At 42.3% G+C, this 24,072-nt stretch overlaps 1 protein-coding gene and 1 long non-coding RNA gene across 2 annotated transcripts in view; one reads left to right on the forward strand and one right to left on the reverse strand.

Annotated features, from left to right (window-relative positions):
• Nucleotides 1-1,835, reverse strand: part of nisch (nischarin) — a 77,528-nt gene extending 75,693 nt beyond the window's left edge. The window contains exon 1 of the mRNA XM_043707875.2: nucleotides 1,659-1,835. Coding sequence (XP_043563810.2) covers nucleotides 1,659-1,742 — 84 coding nt within the window. The 5' untranslated portion in view covers nucleotides 1,743-1,835. The remainder of the gene's footprint in view (nucleotides 1-1,658) is intronic.
• Nucleotides 1,141-6,013, forward strand: LOC148147935 (uncharacterized). The gene is made up of 2 exons (XR_015759369.1): nucleotides 1,141-1,268; nucleotides 4,982-6,013. It is a non-coding gene; the product is annotated as an uncharacterized LOC148147935 (long non-coding RNA).
• Nucleotides 6,014-24,072: the final 18,059 nt, after the last annotated feature.

The following is a 24,072-nucleotide window of genomic DNA, read 5'->3' on the forward strand; positions in this document are numbered from 1 at the left end:
TTCGTTTCAGTGCTGTACAACTCTAGATTCTACTATGAACACCTGAAAAACTGGAAATGCAGCAAGAAAAGTACATTTCTAATTTTAATTGAATCAGGTTAAATAAGTTTTTAAACTTCAGATCTGACTGGATTCAGTAAATATTAGGGAGCTTTAAGTTAGTAACTTACAGCTGGGCTTCTACCTATCATTTGTTCATGCATATAATTTATAATTAAGTGAGCGCTTTTCAGTTTTGACCTTAGGAGATTTTAAAAGTCAATAATAGTGGTCTTGTACTTCTATTCCTCCATTATTCTTGCCAAATGCAGTTCCTTACCCACAGTTACGTCTCTTGCCTGTCTAATGTAGAATTGAATGACAACAATGCTTCTCACTAACTTTTCATTTGCTTTTGGCTCAAACAAGAATACATATGAGAATGATTTGATCAAACGAAAAAATACAGTCTGTCAGAAAGCAATGAGTCTTCCTCAAAAGTTCAAGATAAGTGAACATAGTCATGAATATCATCCAGTTATAAAAGCAGTATTGGTGCAGGCCCTACTGATCTCACCAGAACATTTATTAATTTCATTAGAATCTTTTCTCATGCCTATTTGTTCTGAAATTGGCTTCTTGCTTTATTGGGTTGACTGGAAACAATATGCATTATAGCGCATCTTAAGTGTAGGACCAGATTCTGTGCTTCATAAGAATAATTACACATCTGATATCAAGTTCAGAAAGAACATACAAAGACAGGTGACCAACAGCCTGGTGAAAGAGGCAAGATTCAATGAAAGTCATGAAGGAGGAAAGAGAGTGATGGATAAGTTTACAAAGTAAATTGTAGAAATTAAGTTCTTAGCAATTGAAGACACAGTCATCATTTGGAATGCTCACAAGCCTAGAATTGGAGGTACACAGATTTACTAGTGGATCATAAGGTTGGAGATTTTCGCATGTCACATGTGAACCTTGACAGAGTACCAACTATTCAAACACAACTAATGTTTCCCACACTCAAGCAGATAGTTTTCCATCTGGGAAAACATTAAATAATAATCAGAAACTTATGCAATCGCTTTCCAATCCTCTTATGAACCCAGCAGTACATGTGACAATCATAACACGAACACCACCCGAGTTGAGAGCATCCAACTACAGAGGTAACAATGAATCCAACTTTAAAGACGAGGGAAGAAACTGGACACCTCATAGGAAGGGTAAAAAGACGGATTCGGGAACTCCCCATACAATCTGCTGTATACATCAAAAAGATACTAGTAAGTATGAAGAGAAAAATTAATCTGATCCACTTGCTAGACAAGGAAGGCAATAGGAAAAGAGGTTGTAACCCGTTTCTACCGAGCTTCATACAAGTCGCGCTCATGAAAAGGAATGTAAAAATATATTAACATTTCCACGTATACGCGCCTAAATTCATCTTGGATCCAATAACAATAACCAATTGTGATATATTTTAGATTAAAATTGAAATACTGCCGCTGCCTAATGTCAGCAGACTGAGGGCAACTTGGTGACAAGCAGCAAGTGATAGAGAAGGTGATGCCTCTCCACCCAATTTAAAAACCGGTTCCTTCTCTTTGGGCCCCGCATCCTGCAGTTCAGCCGAGATCCAAGCCCCAGCTGCAGCCAAATATCATCCTTCTCACCGTGTAATTTTCCACGAGCTCCGACCCGATTATACGAATTTCTTTCCCTTCGACAAGCCCCTCTGCAAACCGTCCCGCCTCCATCGTGACCCTGGTAACGTAAACAAGGAGAAGAAATTAAATAAATATCCTCCCCCACTCCTCAGCCTTGGCTCCGCATAGCGGCCATTTTCACTCAGCTCCCGGCTACCAGCAGCAACAACAACAAACTGGACTGACATGCGCACAACACCAGCGGCGTGGGCCTGTCACGTGCTTCTTGCTCGTCCTCCTGAGCGCGACCTGTCAATCAGTGATTAGCGCTGCATCTCGCAACTCATTTAGAGTGATAGAGATGTACAGCATGGAAACTGACCTTTTTGGTGCAACTCGTCCATGCCGATCAAATATCCTAAGATAATCTAGTGCCATTTGCCAGCATATAAAACAGCCCATATTCCCTCTAAAGGCGAAAGTGAGGGCTGCAGATGAGAGTGCAGAGTGTGGTGCTGGAAAAGGCAGGTCAGGCAGCATCCGAGGAAGGTGTCTTGGATGCTGCCTGACCTGTTGTGCTTTTCCTCTTCATATACCCATCCAGATGCCTTTTAAATGTTGTAATTGTACCAGCTTCCACCACTTCCTCTGGCAGCCCATTCCATAGCTGCACCACCCTCGATGTGAAAAAGTTGCCCTTTAGGTCCTTTTTATATCTTTCCCCTCTCACCCGAAACCTGTCTTCTAGTTCTGGATTCCGCCAACTCCAGAGAAAAGACTTTGTCTATTTATCTTATCCACACTCCTCATGATTTTACAAACCTCTATACACTTCAGGGAAAACAGTCCCAGCTTATTCAGCCTCTCCCTAAATCTTCTAACCCTGGCAACATCCTTGTAAATCTTTTATGAACTCTATCCTTCTTACAGGAATGAGACCAGAATTGCACACAATATTCCAAAAGTGGCCTAACTAATGTCCTGTATAGCTGCAACATGATCTCCCAACTCCTATAGTCAATGCTCTGACTAATAAAGGAAAGCATACCAAATGCTTCTTCACTATCCTATCCATCTGCGACTCTACTTTCAAGGAACTATGAACCTGCACTCCAAGGTCTCTGTGTTCAGCAACACTCCTAAGGACCTTACCATTAAGTGTATAATTCCTGCTCTGATTTGCTTTTCCAAAATGCTGCAAACCTCACATTTATCTAAAATAAACTCCATCTGCCACTCCTCAGCCCCTTGGCCCATCTGATCAAGATCCCATTGTACTCTGATGTAACTTTCTTCGCTGCCTACTATACCTCCAATTTTGTTGTCATCTGCAAACTTACTAACTTTACCTCCTATGTTCACATCCAAATCACTTGTGTTCTTCAAATGTATTTGCAATTTTGTCACTATTGCAGTTCACAATTTTAACGGCAATCTTTAGTACCGTGCCTTACTACTATAGACAAATACATGTAAGGGTAACTATTCAGGCCATTTTTGATTTGACCATTCAAACACTCTTCATCCAGATTGCCCCATTACAGCATCAACAGCTTTCATCGCAATAAAATCCACAAAAAAATTCAGACAAGCAAAAAAAACAACAAGTTGCATCAGTACAGATGGCCGACAATGCAGTGGAAGAAGCTGGTTCCAAGGGGTGACATAAAGGGTAATAAGAGTCTAGCAGCTGAAAGATTCAATCCTTCCACTGCCAGCACTAAGAGGCAACAGTGTGTACTTTCTACAAGATGCACTGCAGAAATTCACTAAAGATCCTTAGACAGCACCTTCCAATATTGGTAGATGGACCATGACAACTGAGTCTTTTCCCTCCCACTCCAAATTCCTTTATAGCCCAGATAAGATATCATGAACCCAGACTCCAGGCAGGCAACACAACCTTTGGGCCACAGAATACAGTGTCTATTTCCCTGACTATACTGTCCCTGATTACAATGACAGTTCTCTTCTCTGCCTATTCTTGAATGGTTCCCACACTGCTATGGTAGTTTGCCACTACTTTCATCCACACAGTGAGCAAATATCTCAAGCCTATTAGACAAGCTCAAGGACTGAGGCTCCTTCAACACTACCTCCTGGATCCCTCTACCTGTCTTGTGGTCACACCCACCTATCCCTAACCACTGACTGAATTTAAGGCAGTTAAGCCTTGTGAATTATCAATCAAAATTAAACACAACACTGGAAGTGTAGTCTAATTAGAGCACTGTTTAAAAAGGTTATGCCTTCCATTTACTTATTTAATTTAGTTTTGCTTCCATAGGTCAAAATTCCATTACTTCTGATTATTGCTTTCCAATGGTTGGATATTTTAATGGATAAGTCAAGTAAGACTGCCCAACCTCTGTCAGCACATTTCAGGTTGGTTGAATGCTGGAAACTACACCCATTATCCTGATAGGGGTAGGCAATGGTCCAGTCGTGTTATCACTAGACTTTTAATCCAGAGACTCAGATAATGTTCTGGGACCCTGGGTTTAAATCCTGCCAAGGCAAATGGTGGAATTTAAATTCACTAATGATCTGTAAATAAGAGTTTAATGACACTCATGCTAAATGTCAGAGGAAAAACCCATCAGATTCATTAATGATCTTAGGGAAGGAAATCTTCGATCCTTACCTGGTCTGATCTACATACGACTCTAGACTGACAGCAATGTGGTTGACTCTTAACTTCTCTCTGGGCAATAAGTGCTGGTGCAGCAGTGATGAATCCTATGAATGAATTTTAAAAATGCCAGTTGGCTTTTGGTGAAATTTGGTGAATATGAAGTCAGGAATTTAGTTATGGTGTCATAATGATAAAGGAGGTATGTCAGTTCCTCTGTTTTTCATTGTCTTGAATGGTACGGGTCAATATTGACATTTTTACTGATAGTTCAGTATTACCATTCTTTTGAAGCCGACCATAATTTTAGGATATTGGGCATGTGTAAATTAGCACAGATATCTTGAAGTCACAGTCCCTCTGCCCATCCCACTCATGCCCACACGTCTCGGAATTGGCAATAATGAAATCTATGAGAGTTTCAACTTTACTGCGCCCATTATGCCATTTGAAACTGCTTAAAATATTTACCCTTTACTGGTTTTAACAGTGATGTAATTCATAAAATTTGATGATCAAAGGAACTTGACTAGTAAAAATAATTTCATCATCAGGAAGTGTTATCAACTGGTTAATAAAAAGAAATTTTGAGCCTAATTTTAAAAATAAATGTTTTGAAATAAATATTTTTTCAGCATGTTTTACCCCACACCATGTGCAATCTTTACTTGATATAATATTTTTAAGGTGTAGTTTCAGTTTCTGTTTCTTCTTACAGTGTGGAGTTGAGGTGGCTGTGAAAATCCTGTCATGCAATTAGCTGTCTATACTGTCCAATAACATTGCTCTGATCACAAGCTGTCAATTCCTAGCCAAGAAACCCACTACTAACACGTTGGAATACAGCAAGACAGCAATAAAAAAATGGCAGTCTTCTCAGAAACATCATTGCATGTCGAAGTAAAACTTACTTTGTGGCAAGTAAAAAGCATCTTTGCTCCACCTACCTATCTTTCACCCCGGCCCCTGTCACACAGGATGACCATGCCAGGTGCATTCATACACTATATCTCAATTGAAGCCAGAGTTTTGCCAATTTCCTCCTTGCAACATTTCCTGTAAGTGGGCAGCCGCTGAGAAGGCAAATGGAGGACACACCCCTGCCTGTATCAATGGTGCTGAGGTGACGATGGCCAAAAACTTCAAGTTCTGGGAGTAAAGATCACCAACAATCTATACTGGTCCAACCACATCGAGGTCTCTACTTTCTCATGAGGCTAATGAGATGTGGCATGACCACAATGATTCTTACCAATTTTTGTAGATGCACCCCAGAAAGCATCTTATCCAGATGTATCACAGCATGGTTTGGCAACTGCTCTGCCCAAGACCACAAAAAATTATAAAGAGTTGTGAACATATCTCAGTCCATCACGAAAACTAGCCTTCCTTCCACTGATTCTGTCTATGTTTCCAACTGCCTCGGGAAAGCAGCTAAAATAATCAAAGACCCCTCCCACCCCGATTATACCTCACTTTCACCCTCTTCCATCTGATAGAAGATACAAAAGTTTGAAAGCATGTGCCAACAGATTCAAGAACAGCTTCTTCCTGGCTGTTATCAGACTTTTGAATAAACCTCTTGTATATTAAAGGTGCACCTTCTCTGTAGCTGTAACACTATATTCTGCATTCTGTTCATTTACCCTGATGTACTTATGTATGGTATGATTTGTCTGGATAACATGCAAAACAATACTTTTCACTGTATATCAGTATATGTGACAATAATAAAGTCAAATCAAATCAAGTCACATGTCGGTACATATCTTCTGTTTGGTCAAAAGCTTCTGCTCTGCATATTACCCTCCAACATCTGCACATTGGCAGGTGAAGTTACAGAGAACACTTCTAACTTCCTATCCATTCCAGATAGACAGTATCCATCACTTCTCCCCCACCCCAGTCCCTTCATCAGCATAAATATCCCCTTTGCCCGCCTTCTTTCAATTCTGACAAAGTGTCACTGGACTCAAAGTATTAATCTTTCTCTCTACAAATGTTGCCAGATCTGTTGATTTTCTTCGGCACTTTCTGTTTTTGTTCAGCTCTGCAGCTTCACAGTTATTTGTTTTATTCAAGAAACTATTTCAGTCTTGATTAGACAAATACTGGAACAAAAAGAATTTGCAACTCCAGGGCAGAGGTACACGCTGGATCACAGGGCTGTAGGATCAGTCTCAAGTCCAAGTTCAGCCAGTGAACAAACTTACATTGGAGACTATGTGAGTCAAAGTAATAAAAATGCATGATTAAAAAAAGGAAACCTTAAACAGCTCAGTGACGAGGCTGCAAATGTGGGAATTTTTTAAAAAGTTGCAGCTCAAATCACTATTGCTGCCATAGCACTGATACCATGAGGCATGGTTGCAGAAAAACATGGAACCAACAGGGCCAAGAGAGAAAATTGCATATTCTGGGACTAGAAATTTTGGGAAATCAAGAAGCTAGTCTCATAAAACAGATAAGCACTGGGGCAATTTAAAAAAGTGAGTGATTCTGGTCTGATCATGGAAAGGGAGGAAATCTCCATTACATCTGCATAAGATGGAAGATTTTTTCAAACTGAGCTGCAAAAGGTTTAAATTCCCCCTTTACAACTGCAAAATATGGGATAACTTCTAAACTTGATACCAAGTCAGGTGCAGAACAAAATAATACACTTCTGTACACAATAGGGATTATGGCAACTGATGTTATTCCTCATCAAGAGTTAAAAGAAGCTACAGACACATTCGAAGAGCTCATGGGAGCCTTTGACAGTTATTTCAACCTCAAAACTAATACAATTCTTAAAAGTGAGATTTAACAGAAGAATACACCATCCAGGAGAATCCATAAATTACTTAATATTTCTACAGACGAATGGAAAAATGTAAATATGGAGACTTAAAGTCAGAATGCATAAGTGGCCATATTGTCTTAAGTGTTGCTAATGAGGCTTCACCAAATTTAATACAACCAAAGAAGATATGGAGAAACGTCTTCAGCCAGATAGTCGTGAATCTATGGAATTTGCTGCCACAGAAGGCTGTGGAGACCAGGTCATTAAGTATATTTAACACGGAGATAGATAGGTTCCTGATTTTCAAGGGAATCAAAGGTTACAGGAAGAAAGCGATTGAGAAACTTATCAGCCATGATTGAATGGTGGTGCAGACTCAATGGGCTGAATGACCTAATTTTTTAGATTAGATTACTTACAGTGTGGAAACAGGCCCTTTGGCCTAACAAGTCCACACTGACCCACAATCTACCCAGACCCATTCCCCTACATTTACCCCTTCACCTAACACTACGGGAAATTTAGCTTGGCCAATTCACCTAACCTGCACATTTTTGGACTGTGGGAGGAAACCGGAGGAAACCCATGCAGGCATGGGGAGAATGTGCAAACTCCACACAGGCTAACCATTGTGCCACCGTGCCGCCCACAATATCTGCTCCTATGCCTTATAGTCTTATGGTCTTAAGATCTGATACACATAGAAACTAGGGAGAGACGCAGGCCATTCATCCCTTTGCACCTGCATCGTCATTCGTTATGATCATGGTTAATGATCCAACACAATAAACCATTCCTACCTTTCTCCCACATTCTTTGATTACTTTAGACCCAAGTGCTATGTTCAACTCCTTCTTGAAATCATACAATCTTTTGGCTTTGACAGCTTCCTGTAGTAATGAATTCCACAGACTTAGCACTCCATGGGTGAAAACATTTCTCCTCATCTCATTCTTAAATGGTTTACCCCATATCCTTACACTGTGACCCCTGGTTCTGGATTCCCCTGTCATTGGGAATACCCTTCCAACATCAACCCTGACTAGTCCTGTTAGAATTTTATATGTTTTTAGGATTGCTCCCCCCTCATTTGTCTGAACGCCATTGAACATAATCCTGACCAATTCAGTCTTTCTTCATAATTAGTCCTGCCATCATAAGAATCATTCTGGTAAATCTTCACTGCACTCCTTCAATAGAACATTCTTCCTCAGATAAGGAAATCGGAAGTGCACACACAATATTCCAGGTATGGTATTGCCAAGGCTCTGTATAATTGCAGCAAGACATCCTTGCTCCTGTACTTGAATCCTCTCACTATGAAGGCCAACATACCATTTGTCTTCTTTACCACCTGCTGCGCCTGGATGTTTACCTTCAGCAACTGACATACAAGGTTTCATTGCATATCCCCCTCCCTCAAATTATAGCTATTTAGATAATAACCTGCCTCCTTGTTTTTGCTAAAATAAGCGAATAACGCTACATTTATCCACATTATACAGCATCTGCTACACATTGGCCCACTCACTCAGCTTGTCTAAATTACAATAAAGAATCACCTTCCAACAGCTCACACTGCCATTCAGCTGTGTGGAGGTATTACATTTAGTTCCCTCATCCAGATCATTAATGTACATTGTGAATAGTTAGGGCTTCTAGAAGTGATGCCCACTTGTCACTGCCTGCCATTCTGACTCGTAATTTCTTGTCTGCCAACCAGTTTTCTGTCCATCTCAATACACTATCCCAATCCTATGCACTTTAATTTTACATATGAATTCTTAAGTGGGACATTTTTGAAAGCCTTCTGAAAGTCTAAATAAACCACACCTAATGCTCCATCCATCAATACTACTTGTTATGGCCTCAGAAAATTCCAGTAGATTTGTTAAGCAAGATTTCACTTTCATAAATCCATGCTGACTCTATCAGATTCTGCCACTATTTTCAAAATGCTAGAGAAACACTGTAGAAAGTGAAGTAGAGGTCTGGAAGTAACACAGATCAATTGATCAAAGGGGGAAGATCAAACTTGGCGCCAGGGATCATAGAAATCCATTAAATTCATAAGGTGCAAAACCACAAACCACACTTAAACCAATAAACCGATGCAGCAAATAGGACAGACACTAGATGACCTTGACAACACTAAGGAGCAAAACAACCTCATAGATGTGAGTAGTGACAAGCTATTAAAGCTAAATGTTTGTAAAATAAAAGGTCACTTACAGAAAATGTGCTGAAGCTGGACATAGCCACAGAAAAGCAAAATATCAAAGAATTATTGACACAAAGAGATACATTTGGTAAAACAGTCTCCGATAGAAGACAAATTCCAAGTTTTCCTAAATTATGGAATTGATTCAGAACAAACATATTGGTACATTCAACCATAAGACCATAAGACATAAGAGTGGAAGTAAGGACATTTGGCCCACCAGGTCCACTCCGCAATTTAATCATTGCTGATGGGCATTTCAACTCCACTTACCTGCACTTTCCCCGTAGCCCTTAATTTCTTGCAAGGTTGAGGATTTATCAATCTCTACCTTGAATACATTTAACGTCCTGGTCTCCACTGTGCTCCATGTTAATGAATTCCACAGGCCCATTACTCTCTGGCTGAAGAAATGTCTCCTCATTTCCATTCTAAATTAACCCCCTCTAATACTAAGGCTGTGCCCATGTGTCCTAGTCTCCCTGCCTAACAGAAACAGCTTCCCAGCGTCCACCCTTTCGAAGCCATGCATTATCTTGTCAGTTCTATCAGATCTCCCCTCAACCTTCTAAACTCTACTGAATACATTCCCAGGATCCTCAGCCGTTCATCATATGTTAGCCCTACCATTCCAGGGATCATCCGTGTGAATCTCCGCTGGACATGCTCCAGTGCCAATATGTCCTTCCTGAGGTGTGGGGCCCAAAATTGGACACAATATTCTAAGTGGGGCCTAACTAGAGCTTTATAAAGTGTCAGAAGCACATCGCTGCTTTTATACTCCAATCCTCTTGAGATAAGTGACAACAATACATTGACTTTCCTAATCGCAGCCTCAACCTGCAAGTTAACTTTTAGAGAATCCTGGACTAACACTCCCAGATCCCTTTGTACATCAATTTTAAGAATTTTCTCACCATTTAGAAAATAGTCCATGCATCTATTCTTTTTTCCAAAGTGCAAGACTTTGCATTTGCTCATATTGAATTTCATCAGCCATTTCCTGGACCACTCTGCTAAACTGTCTAAATCTTTCTGCATCCTCCACAACTCCTCAGTATTACCTGTCTGTCCACCTAACTTCGTATCATCGGCAAACTTCACCAGAATGCCCCCAGTCCCTTCATCCAGATCATTAATATATAAAGTAAACAGCTGCAGCCCTAACACTGAACCCTGTGGGACACCACTTGTCACTGGCTGCCATTCCGAAAAAGAACTTTTTATCCCAACTCTCTGCCTTCTGTCAGACAGCCAATCCTCAATCCATGCCAATAGTTCACCTCGAATACCATGGGCCCTCACGTTACTTAGCAGCCTCCAGTGAGGCACCTTATTAAAGGCCTTTTGGAAGTCTAGATAGATAACATCCACTTGGTTTCCCTGGTCTAACCTACTTGTTACTTCTTCAAAGAATTCTAACAGGTTTGTCAGGCGTGACTTCCCCTTACTAAATCCATGCTGACTTGTCCTAATCTGACCCTGCACTCCAATACATGGGACACCTAATACCACACATGTACACACACAACTAGGAGATCTCACACCGAAGTGAAAAGGTGCTTTGGTCTCAATCTCATTGAAAAGGTGGAGAAACTTAAACAACACAAGCTAAAGAGTTCCTTTGAAGGTGAATTTCCCCATTTTTTTCAAAAAGTTCGGAAGGTTAAAAATCAAATAAAGCATTATACTACAAAACTTGTTTATTTAACAGCAAATACTGCATCCATAAATGAAATAATTTGAGAACCAATTTGCAGAAATGACAATAATGAGTATTATTTTTCGGATCACAAAACCAGTAGAGTGGTGTTCAAAAATTAATGTAGAAATGACTGCAGAAACTCAACAAGCCTGGCAACACCTATGAGGACTGCAGATGCTGGAGGTCAGAGTCGAAGAGTGTGGTGCTGGAAAAGTACAGCAGGTCAGGCAGCATCCAAAGAGCAGGAGAATCGACATTTCAGGGATAAGCCCTTCGAGAAACAGAGTCTATCTCAAGTCTAGTATGACTTCTTCTGAACAGTGGAACGGTGTTTGAGTATGGTTAGAGTACCCAAGACTAATAGTACTGTTCAAATTTGTGTCGGCCTTACACAATTCGTCAAGGCAATAGTGACAGAAATTCACTCTATGCCCACCGTTGACATGACTCTAGGAAGGTTGCTTACCACATTTATAACTTTCTTTGGAAGATTCTGTTTTAAAAGATTACCACCTAAAATTGTACCTGCCCCTACAATTTTTCAATGAACTTTGTATTACATTTTTCATGGCTGTTGCAGTGGCAAATGCTATGTGGGTGACATACTGATCCATGATCAGAGAGAACATGATGTTGTTAAAGTTTTTACAAGAAGAGGGCATCCCACTTAATAACATGTGTGACCTCTCTACAGAATTCATTCTTTTTTTGAGATACATTGTCCATAATGAAGACATAATTGCTAATCGACAAAGGAATAAAGCCATTATGAATTTCCCCACTCCAAGCTCAGTTCAGACCAGGATCTTCAAAGATTCTTTTTACTTAACCCAAATGTTTTCCTGACCCTTTCAGGCAAGTCCTTAAGAAGGTGCAAGGATGGTATTGGAATCCTCATGAAATACATTCTTCAGAAGATTAAGCAGTATGCACATCTATAAATATCTTGTCTCTTTATAATCCTTTATTTCCAATGATAATAAGTGTATAATAATAAAGGGGAAAAAAACTGTACTGTTTTGGAGAAACAGCAGGATGGGGAGACTAATTAGAGGGTGTTTGCAAACAGCCAACACCAAATGGGTCGAATAGCCTGCTGTATGGAACTGTGATTGTATGAATTGCTTTTCTGTACTGAAAAGATCTGCTGATCAATTTGTTGTTAGATAATATAATTCCAAAAAAGTGATGAGCATGGTCACTGTTGCCTTGATGCTTTGGTCTATTGACATGCTGCAGTCAAGTAAACAGCTAAATGTCAGCGTCGAGACTGTGGCGCTGGAAAGACACAGCAGATCAGGCAGCATCTGAGCAGCAGGAGGATCAATGTTTTGAGCAGGAGCCCTTCATTAGGAAGGGTATACCTATTCCCTGTGCTCTACCTGTAATAGTGTGCAATTCACTCATTAATGCACTTATCCCAAATGTTTTCCTTAAAAATAAAAAAAATGATATATATTCCCTGTGTTCTATCTATAATAGCTTTTTTCTCCACCTCATCTCCCACACGTAGTGACTTATGTATACACAAAAGTCCTGTAGGTATTCGCAACCACTTGATATTTATCCCATGTGGCCATTCTTCATGTGAGTCTAATTTACCAATAGCCAGCAAGCTACCATGAAGCTTCACAGTCATGCTCCATTTCATTATTCCTGATGAAAGGCTTATGCCTGAAATGTCGATTCTCCTGCTCCTCAGATGACCTGCTGTGCTTTTCTCGCACCACACTCTCAACTCTGATCTCCAGGTTCTGCATTTTAACCCATTTGATCTTTTGTTACACTGATTGCTAATTTCTTCCTTCCTTTCCTCTCAGTGGGTGAGGGAAAACTTCACTGGCACTGGAACGTGTCCAGCGGAGATTCACACGGATGATCCCTGGAATGACAGGTCTAACATATGAGGAACGGCTGAGGATACTGGGATTGTATTCGTTGGAGTTTAGAAGATTAAGGGGAGACTTAATAGAGACGTACAAAATAATACATGGCTTGGAAAAGGTGGATGCTAGGAAATTGTTTCAGTTAAACGAGGAGACTAGGACCCGTGGACACAGCCTTAGAATTAGAGGGGGTCATTTCAGAACAGAAATGCGGAGGCATTTCTTCAGCCAGAGAGTGGTGGGCCTGTGGAATTCATTGCCACGGAGTGCAGTGGAAGCCGGGACGCTAAATGTCTTCAAGGCCGAGATTGATAGATTCTTGTTGTCTCGAGGAATTAAGGGCTATGGGGAGAACGCTGGTAAGTGGAGCTGAAATGCGCATCAGCAATGATTGAATGGCGGAGTGGACTTGATGGGCCGAATGGCCTTACTTCCACTCCTATGTCTTATGGTCTTATGGTCTTCACAACCAACTGAAATCCTATCCTCAAATGCAATTTTTTTTTCTTACCTACCCTCAGCAAAAATTACTGAAGAGTAGCAAAAAACAACAACCTTCCGATTTCTTCCCTTAACACATGAGCATGTTAATGTTAGTTATGGTGGCCCAATGACTAATCTGGTTAAAATTGCCTAAAGTTGTACTGGTAAAGGAGGAAACCTGTGATTTTCTTGAGATGTATATATGCCTTTAGTATTCACCGCTTCAACTACTGAATCTCAGGATTGTTAACTTGCAGAAGGTCTTTCAGCCCATTGTGTCTTCCTCAGCTGTCTGAGAATTTTGATTTAATGCCAAACTCCTAACTCTTCCCTGTAACCCTGAACATTGTTTCTATTTAAATAATAATCTATTGTCCTTTTGAATGCCTCAATCAAATTTGCCTCCACCACACCTCCAGGCAGTGCACTCTTGATACTAATTACTTATTGTGCAAAAAAAATTTTCTCAGCTTACATTTACGTGTTTTGTTAAGCACATTAAAACTGTGCCCTCTACTTTTCAATACTTCTGTTGCCCATTTCTAATCACCCTTCATCTTGCCTGGCCATTTCAGAGGGCTGTCAATAGAACAGTCAACATAACAGGCAATCACATCTCAGCGAATTTAGTTATGTATTGGCCAGACCAGGTAAAGGTAAAAACAATGACTGCAGATGCTGGAAACCAGATTATGGATTAGTGGTGCTGGAAAAGCACAGCAGTTCAGGCAGCATTTGAGGAGCAGTTACTGCTCCTCGGATGCTGCCTGAACTGCTGTGCTTTTCCGGCACCACTAATCCAGATCAGGTAAAGACAGACACTATCTTCACAAAAGGACAAGAGTGAATCAAATGGATTTTTATGACAATCACCATATAGTCACCATTAGACTAGCTTCTTTTACACAGCCATATCTATTGACACCACACACATACACATTACGCACTGCATCAAAATCCATGCATGTGTGTTTACCGGAACCAATGGACACACATTTAAACAGGTTCATCACCAATGTGCGAAATTGTGGAAATCAAATAGGCACAATATTGAACAAGATGAAGGGCTTTTGCCCTAAATGTTGATATTCCTGCTCCTCAGATGCTGCCTGACCTGCTGTGCTTTTCCAGCTCCACTCTAATCTAGACTCTGGTTTCCAGCATCTGCAGTCATCGTTTTTACTCACAATATTAAACAATACAAGGGATTGCACCCCGAGGTTTGGTGTGGTTATGTGTGAGATGTTGACTATAATGGTGGGAGGGAGGGGATTTGTGAGGGGGTGGGTGTGTGGTGGGGAAGAAGGGAGAGGGTGGGGGTGCTGAGAGAGAAGAAGTGGTCCTTTCTCCTCACTTCACTGTACCCCCGTCTGCCCTTCCCATCTGCCCCCTCTACCCGATCCTTTTTCTCTCCCACGCCAGTCCTTTTCCCCTTACCTTCTCTGCTTCTGAGACCTCACTCCATTTCAGTACCCCCATCCCCATTTCCCCATCCCTCTCCATCACTGCCCCTGCTGAACTCCATTTCAATAGCGTGCTCCTTTTCTGCACACACATCGTTCCTTTGCATATGACGCTATCGAAATTCTACATGATGACACAGGGTTTGACCGTGCATGCACGGATTTGATATGGACAAAATCCTTGTGTGTGCTTGTTTCTGGAATCCTGCGCTGTGCAACTGCAAGTGATGCTAGGTGTTAGCGCACACCTTTTTTTTTAGATTTCCACCATCTGCCATGGTGGGATTTGAACATGTATGCACCAAACATTACAAACAAATACAAAAATAGCTGGAGAAATTCAGCATGCTTGGCAGCATCTGTGGAGAGAAGGCAGAGTCAATATTTCAATGGGACACAAAACATTGACTCTGTCTTCCTTCCACAGATGCTGTCAGACCTGTTGAGTTGCTCCATCAATTTTTGTTCCAGATTTCCAACATCTGTAGCTCTTTGTGCTTTTTCCCCCACCAAAATTACTCTGAACCTCTTGATTACTCCAAGATATTAGCACTGTGCCACCATCTCCCCTAGTTAAAGGGTAAAGGAATGGGCTTCTGGACTTGTAGAAGTTTGTTGTCATTGTTGTGCAGGTTGCATTGCATTCAATTAATATTTATCCTACTTTTTGTAAAGGGTAAGCCAGACAGTGAGATACTATTCCCAGGAAGCTTATGGCAGAGCACAAACACTAAATGCCATTCATCCCAATATTATTTTGGAAGAACAGCTCTGGTCTATGAGGTACCCATATTTTGTTTGCTGGCAATACCACAGTTCAACACCAGGTGGTGATAGAGAGTGTGCTTTCTCAATGCTATTCAGTACATTAACTATGTATCCTAATTAGATGCAGTTTTGTTTTGTACAGTTTACATTCACACTTGTGTAAGAAATAATTGTTTTAAAAAATCAATTTAAAAATGAGAATGCCAGGTTATGCTAAGTTTTCTTTTCTCGTTCAGGAAAATAATAAGTGGTGGGGCGGGGAGTGAAAATCAGGATTTGGAAAATAAAATATCTGGCAAGGCATCTTCTGAGTTGATCATTGTAGAATTCACACAAAAGTGGTCTTTGGAATCTGGTTGCTCTTAGACCTTGCTTGTGGATAGTTTTCTGAGGAAGGAGGCGGATAAGATAATTGCTTGCCTGTCTCGCACCCTCATTCATCCAAGCAGCCAGACAACTCCTCACTCACTCACTTCCTTACTCAGCCACCCAGCCATTTACTTATACAACCAGCCACTCATTCACCACCCAGCCATTCATACGATTGCTTGCTCACTTACTCACTCACTCACTCGCTCACTCACACACCAACCAGCTATCCTTAGCTGTGCAATTGCTGCAAGTGCATCTCCCTATCATCTCCCTGTCTCTTGTCCCTGGTCATCACTGGGACTGTGGAGTCTGCCTTCCCTTGCCAGTGGTCTCCTTTTTGAATACAAGAAACATCATCCACATCCTGTTGGTGGAAGATTTAGATTTAGATTTAGATTTAGATTAGATTGTGGGTGGCACGGGTGGCACAGTGGTTAGCACTGCTGCCTCACAGCGCCAGAGACCCGGGTTCAATTCCCTGCTAGACTGGAAAGAACAGGCAGTCCCATTAGGGTGTGTGAGGGGGTGGGGGGAGGTGATGTGCAGAGAGAGGACATGATAACAAGAGAATGTAACAAGTAAAGCATAAAGAAAGGTAAGAAATGGGACTCAATTCACAATCTGAAAGTGTTGAACTCAATATTAAGTCCATAAACCTGGAAAGTGCTAGTCTGAAGATAAGATATTGTTCCTCCAGTTTGTACTGGTGATTCACTGGAACACTGCAGCATGCCGAGGATAGACAAATGGGCATGCGAGCAAGATACTGTGTTCAAATGACTGGCTACAGGAAGGTCAGGGTTGTGCTTACACACAGACCAGAGATGTTCTGCAAAGCAGTCACCCAGTCTGTGTTTAGTTTCTCCAGTGTAGAGTAGTCCACATTGGATATAGCGAATACAGTACACAAGATTGGAGGAGGTACAATTGAAACGCTGCTTCACCTGGAGAGACCATTTAGGCCTTGGATGGTGGCAGGGAGGAGATGAAGGGGCAAGTATTGCACCTTCTGAGTTACATGGGAAGGTGTTGTGAGGAGGTGGGGCCAGTATTGGCAGTTGTGAAATGGACTAGAGTGTCCTAGAGGGAGCAATCCCTGCCAAATGCAGATGAAGGAGTGAAGGGAAAATGTGTTTGGTGGTGGTGTTCTGCTGGAGTTGTCTTAAATGGCAGAGAATGACCCTTTGAATTGGGAGGTCGGTGGGATGAAAAGTGACAACAAAGGGAAACCGATCACACTGTTGTGGGTGATGGGGAGGGTCAAAGGTGGAAGCAAGGGTGATAAATCGGATGTGTTTGAGGGCCCTGCCAACCACAGTGGGTGAGAAACCACGGTTATGGAAGAAGCAAGCCATGTCAGCAGCACTGTTTTGAAAGGTGGCATCATCTGAACCGAGGTGACATAGGCGAAAGAACTGGGAGAATGGGATGGAGTCCTTGCAGGACCTAGGGTGTGATGAGCTGTAGTGAGGGTAGCTATGGGAGTCAGTGGTTTTGGAGTGGATGGCAGTCGATAGTTTATTCCCCAAAAGGAAAGGAAGTGAAGTGTTGGAAATGGACGGTGGAAGTTGTCAGGTGGTGGAAATTGGAGGCAAAATGAACAAATTTTTCAAGATCCTGGTGGGAGCATGAAGCAGCACCGAAGCAGTCATTGATGTACCAATAAAAAGGTTGTGGGAAGGGGCCAATGTAGGACTGGAATGAGGATTATTCCACATACCCCATGAAGAGGCAGGCATAACTGGGACACATGCGGATGGCCATAGCCACTTCTTTGACTTGGTAAAAGTGAGTTTTACTTGTTACATTCTCTGCTATCATGTCCTCCCTCCCCTCCCACACCCCAATGGGACAATCTGTTCTTTCCAGGAGGAGAAAGTGAGGTCTGCAGATGCTGGAGATCAGAGCTGAAAATGTGTTGCTGGAAAAGCGCAGCAGGTCAGGCAGCATCCAGGGAACAGGAGAATCGACGTTTCGGGCATAAACCCTTCAATCTGTTCTTTCCAGTCTAGCAGGTAGACACACTATTGTTCTGCCATTCTCACATTCCAATCACTTAATCTGAACAAACAGAATGAGGACCTATGCAGATACTGAAACCTTCAACTTCAATCAAAAGCACACAGTCGGTCAATGTGGCATTTTCTAAATTCCTACTTTGGAAATAAAACCAGTCTGATTCCAGGTTAAGATACGGACAGATTCTAAACAAGACTTTACACCTAAAATGCATTGTCTGACCTGAGTGTCATCTCTCTTATACTGATAAAACCTTAAGTTACCTCAGTACAACAGCTTGAAATAAATTCTTGGATTGAACAGAGAAAGAGGGGGAGGTGTGGCATTGTTGGTCAAGGACAGTATTACAGTTGCAGAAAGGATGTTTGGGTACTTGTCAACAGAGGTAATATGGGCTGAGGTTAGAAACAGGAAAGGAGAGGTCACCCTGTTGGGAGTTTTCCATAGGCCTCCGAATAGTTCCAGAGGTGTAGAGGAAAGAATAGCAAAGATGATTTTCGATAGGAGTGAGAGAAACAGGGTAGTTGTCATGGGGGTCTTCAACTTTCCAAATATTGACTGGGAACACTATAGTATGAGTACTATAGATGGGTCAGTTTTTGTCCAGTGTGTGCAGGAGGGCTTCCTGACACAGTATGTAGACAGGCAAACAAGGGGTAATGAGTCCGGCCAGGTGTAAGACTTGGAAGTAGGTGAGCACTTTGGTGATAGCGATCACAATTCTGTTATGTTTACTTTAGTGATAGAAAGGGATAGATGTATACCACTGGGCAAGAGTTACAGCTGGGGGAAAGGCAATTACAATGCGATTAGGCAAGATTTAGGAAGCATAGGATGGGGAAGGAAACTGCAGGGGATGGGCACATTAGAAATGTGGAGCTTATTCAAGGAAAAGCTCCTCAGTGTCCTAGATAAGTATGTACCTGTTAGGCAGGGAGGAAGCTGTAGAGCTTGGGAGCCGTGGTTTACGAAGGAAGTGGAATCTCTGGTCAAGAGGAAAAAGAAAGCTTAGGTTAGGGTGAGATGTGAAGGCTCAGTTAGGGCACTTGAGGGTTACAAGGTAGCCAGGAAAGACCTAAAGAGAGAGCTCAGAAGAGCTAGGAGGAGACATGAGAAGTTGTTGGCGGATAGGATCAGGGTAAACCCTAAGGCTTTCTATAGGTATTTAAGGAATAAAAGAATGACGAGAGTAAGATTAGGGCCAATCAAGGATAGTAGTGGGACGTTGTGTGTGGAGTCAGAGGAGATAGGGGAAGCACTTAATGAATATTTTTTGACAGTGTTCACTCTAGAAAATGGCAATGTTGTCAAGGAGAATACTGAGATACAGGCTACTAGACTAGGTGGGATTGAGGTTCACAAGGAAGAGGTATTAGAAATCCTGCAGAGTGTGAAAATAGATAAGTCCCCTGGGCCGGATTTATCCTAGGATCCTCTGGGAAGCCAGGGAGGAGGTTGCTGAGCCATTGGCATTGATCTTTAAATTGTTATTGTCTACAGGAATAATGGCAGAAGACTGGAGGATAGCAAATGTGGTTCCCCTGTTCAAGAAGGGGAGTAGAGACAACCCTAGTAATTATAGACCAGTGAGCCTAACTTCAGTTGTTGTTAAAGTGCTGGAAAAGGTTATAAGAGATAGGATTTATAATCATCTAGAAAAGAATAATTTGATTAGGGACAGTCAACACGGTTTTGTGAAGGGTAGGTCATGCCTCACAAACCTTATTGAGTTCTTTGAGAAGGTGACTAAACAGGTAGATGAGAGTAAACTGGTTGATGTGGTGTATATGGATTTCAGCAAGGCATTCGATAAGGTTCCCAACAGTAGGCTATTGTACAAAATGTGGAGGAATGGGATTGTGGGAGATATAGCAGTTTGGATCAGTAATTGGCTTGCTGAAAGAAGATAGAGGGTGGTGGTTGATGGGAAATGTCCATCCTGGAGTCCAGTTACTCGTAGTGTACTGCAAGGGTCGGTGTTGGGTCCACTGCTGTTCGTCATTTTTATAAATGACCTGGATGAGGGTGTAGAAGGGTGAGTTAGTAAATTTGCAGAAGACATTAAGGTCGGTGGAGTTGTGGATAGTGACAAAGGATGTTGTAGGTTACAGAGAGGCATAGATAAGCTGCAGAGCTGGGCTGAGAGGTGGCAAATGGAGTTTAATGCGGACAAGTGTGAGGTGATTCACTTTGGTCAGAGTAACCAGAATGTAAAGTACTGAGCTAATGGTAAGATTCTTGGTAGTGTAGATGAGCAGAGAGATCTCAGTGTCCAGGTACACAGATCCTTGAAAGTTGCCGCCCAGGTTGACAGGGTTGTTAAGAAGGCATACAGTGTTTTAGCTTTTATTAATAGAGGGATCCAGTTCTGGAACCATGAGGTTATGCTACAGCTGTATAAAACTCTAGTGCGGCCGCACTTGGGAGTATTCTGTGCAGTTCTGGTCACCGCATTATAAGAAGGATGTGGAAGCTTTGGAAAGGGTGCAGAGGAGATTTACTAGGATGTTGCCTGGTATGGAGGGAAGGTCTTATGGGGGAAAGGCTGAGGGATTTGAGGTTGTTTTCATTAGAGAGAAGAAGGTTGAGAGGTGACTTAATAGAGACATATAAGATAATCAGAGGGTTAGATAGGGTGGACAGGAAGACCCTTTTTCCAAGTATGGTGACAGTGAGCACGAGGGGGCATAGCTTTAAATTGAGGAGTGATAGATATAGGATAGATGTCAGAGGTAGTTTCTTTACTCGGAGAGTAGTAAGGGTCTGGAATGCTTTGCCTGCTATGGTAGTAGATTCACCAACTTTAAGTACATTTAAGTCGTCATTGGACAAGCATATGGACGTACATGGAATAGTGTAGGTTAGATGGGCTTCAGATTGGTATGACAGGTCGGCGCATTAAGACTGGATGCACATTAAGACTGTTTTCCTCAGTGGTGAGCGTAAACTTCTGAGACCCGAAAGTTTCTGATTTTGGGGTCGAACCTAGCTAGCCGGGAGGGGAAGGTGGGGGTGGTAACTGTGCAGGGATCCCAGGGGCAGGAATGTTCTTTGATCTATTTGCATATTAATCAATCAAAACCTGCAACTCCATCCTAACTGATTAAAACTTTCACAGCCATCTTAGATTTGTTCAATTCATTTGCATCAGTTATATGACACTTTGAACTTTTACTTATAAATTCTGTGTCTGAGGTCTCCCTCTCTCAGTAGCACCTCAAGAAGGAGCAAGGCTCCAAAAGCTTGTGTTTTCAAATAAACCCATTGGACTCTAACCTGGTGTTGTGTGATTTTTGACCTTGTCCAACCCAGTCCAACCCTGGCACCTTCATATCAATCAAAATCCATTTACACATACTCTTAACTATTGGGAGGGCAATTGACTCCAGAAAGAAACACCAGGAACACAATAGAACATAGAACATAGAACATAGAAGAATACAGCGCAGTACAGGCCCTTCGGCCCTCGATGTTGCGCCGATCCAAGCCCACCTAACCTACACTAGCCCACTATCCTCCATATGCCTATCCAATGCCCGCTTAAATGCCCATAATGAGGGAGAGTCCACCACTGCTACTGGCAGGGCATTCCATGAACTCACGACTCGCTGAGTAAAGAACCTACCCCTAACATCTGTCCTATACCTACCCCCCCTTAATTTAAAGCTATGCCCCCTTGTAATAGCTGACTCCATACGTGGAAAAAGATTCTCACTGTCGACCCTATCTAAACCCCTAATCATCTTATACACCTCTATCAAGTCACCCCTAAACCTTCTTTTCTCCAATGAAAACAACCCCAAGTGCCTCAGCCTTTCCTCATACGATCTTTCTGCCATACCAGGCAACATCCTGGTAAACCTCCTCTGCACCCGTTCCAGTGCCTCCACATCTTTCCTGTAGTATGGCGACCAAAACTGCACACAATACTCCAGATGCGGCCGCACCAGAGTCTTATACAACTGCAACATGACCTCAGTACTCCGGAACTCAATTCCTCTACCAATAAAAGCCAGTATGCCATATGCCTTCTTCACCGCACTATTTACCTGGGTGGCAACTTTCAAAGATTTGTGTACATGGACACCAAGATCCCTCTGCTCATCCACACTACCAAGTATCCGACTGTTAGCCCAGTACCCCATCTTTTTATTACTCTTACCAAAGTGAATCACCTCACACTTAGCTACATTGAACTCCATTTGCCACCTTTCTGCCCAGTTCTGCAGCTTATCTATATCCCGCTGTAACCTGCCACATCCTTCCTCACTGTCTACAACTCCTCCGACTTTTGTATCATCCGCAAACTTGCTCACCCAACCTTCTAACCCCTCCTCCAGGTCATTTATAAAAATGACAAACAGCAATGGTCCCAAAACAGATCCTTGCGGAACACCGCTAGTGACGGCACTCCAAGATGAACCTTTGCCATCAACTACTACCCTCTGTCTTCTTCCAGCCAGCTAACTCCTAATCCAAACCTCCAACTCACCCTCAATGCCATACCTCCGTATTTTTTGCAGTAGTCTACCATGGGGAACCTTATCAAACGCCTTACTAAAATCCATATACACCACATCTACTGCTTTCCCCTCATCCACCTCCTTAGTCACCTTCTCAAAGAATTCAACAAGGTTTGTGAGGCACGACCTGCCCTTCACAAAATCATGCTGACTATCCTTGATCACATTATTCCTATCCAGATGTTCATAAATCCTATCCCTTACAATTCTCTCTAAGATTTTGCCCACAACAGAAGTGAGACTCACCGGCCTATAGTTACCAGGGTTATCCCTACTCCCCTTCTTGAACAAGGGAACCACATTTGCTATCCTCCAGTCTTCTGGCACTACTCCTGTAGACAACGAGGACATAAAAATCAAGGCCAATGGCTCTGCAATCTCCTCCCTTGCTTCCCAGAGAATCCTAGGATAAATGCCATCAGGCCCAGGGGACTTATCTATTTTCACCCTTTCCAGAATTTCCAACACCTCTTCTCTACATACCTCAAAGCCATCCATTCTATTTAATTGTGACTCAGTACTCACATTGACAACAATGTCCTGTTCCTGATTGAATACTGACGAAAAGTATTCATTCAGTGTCTCCCCAATCTCTTCAGCCTCCACACGCAACTTCCCACTACTATCCTTGACTGGACCTATTCCTACTCTAGTCATTCTTTTATTCCTGACATACCTATAGAAAGCCTTAGGGTTTTCCCTAATCCTACCAACTAAGGACCTTTCATGTCCCCTCCTTGCTGCTCTTAGCTCTCTCTTCAGGTCCTTCCTGGCTACCTTATAACTCTCAATCGCCCCAATTGAACCTTCACGCCTCATCTTTACATAGGCCGCCCTCTTCCATTTAACAAGGGATTCCAATTCCTTATTAAACCACGGCTCCCTCACACGACCCTTTCCTCCCTGCCTGACGGGCACATACTTATCAAGGACACTCAATAGTTGCTTCTTGAACAAGCTCCACATATCAATTACACCCTTGCCTTGAAGCTTACTTTTCCAGGCCACACATCTTAAAGTCATGCCTCACAGCATCATAATTTCCCTGCCCCCATCTATAACTCTTGCCCTGTAGTGCACACTTATCCCTCTCCATCACTAGAGTAAAAGTCACCGAATTGTGGTCACTGTCCCCAAAGTGCTCACCTACCTCTAATTCTAACACCTGGCCTGGTTCATTACCCAGAACCAAATCCAGTATGGCCTCACCTCTTGTTGGCCTATCTACATATTGTGTCAGGAAACCCTCCTGCACACATTGGACAAACACTGACCCATCTAACGAACTTGAGCTATAGCTTTCCCAATCAATATCAGGAAAGTTAAAGTCCCCCATAACATCCACTCTATTACTTTCACTCTTCTCTTGAATCATCCTCGCAATCCTTTCTTCTACATTTCTAGGACTATTAGGAGGCCTGTAAAAAACTCCTAACAGGGTGAGCTCACCTTTCCTATTCCTAACCTCAGCCCAAACTACCTCAGATGGCGAGTCTTCATCCATCGTCCTTTCCACAGCTGTAATACTATCTTTGACAAGCAATGCCACACCTCCCCCTCTTTTACCCCCACCTCTGACCCTAC

This window comes from Chiloscyllium plagiosum, unplaced genomic scaffold (assembly GCF_037043375.1).
Source record: "Chiloscyllium plagiosum isolate Xiang-an unplaced genomic scaffold, Cpla_swu_hap1 HiC_scaffold_14, whole genome shotgun sequence".
Lineage (NCBI taxonomy): Eukaryota > Metazoa > Chordata > Chondrichthyes > Orectolobiformes > Hemiscylliidae > Chiloscyllium > Chiloscyllium plagiosum.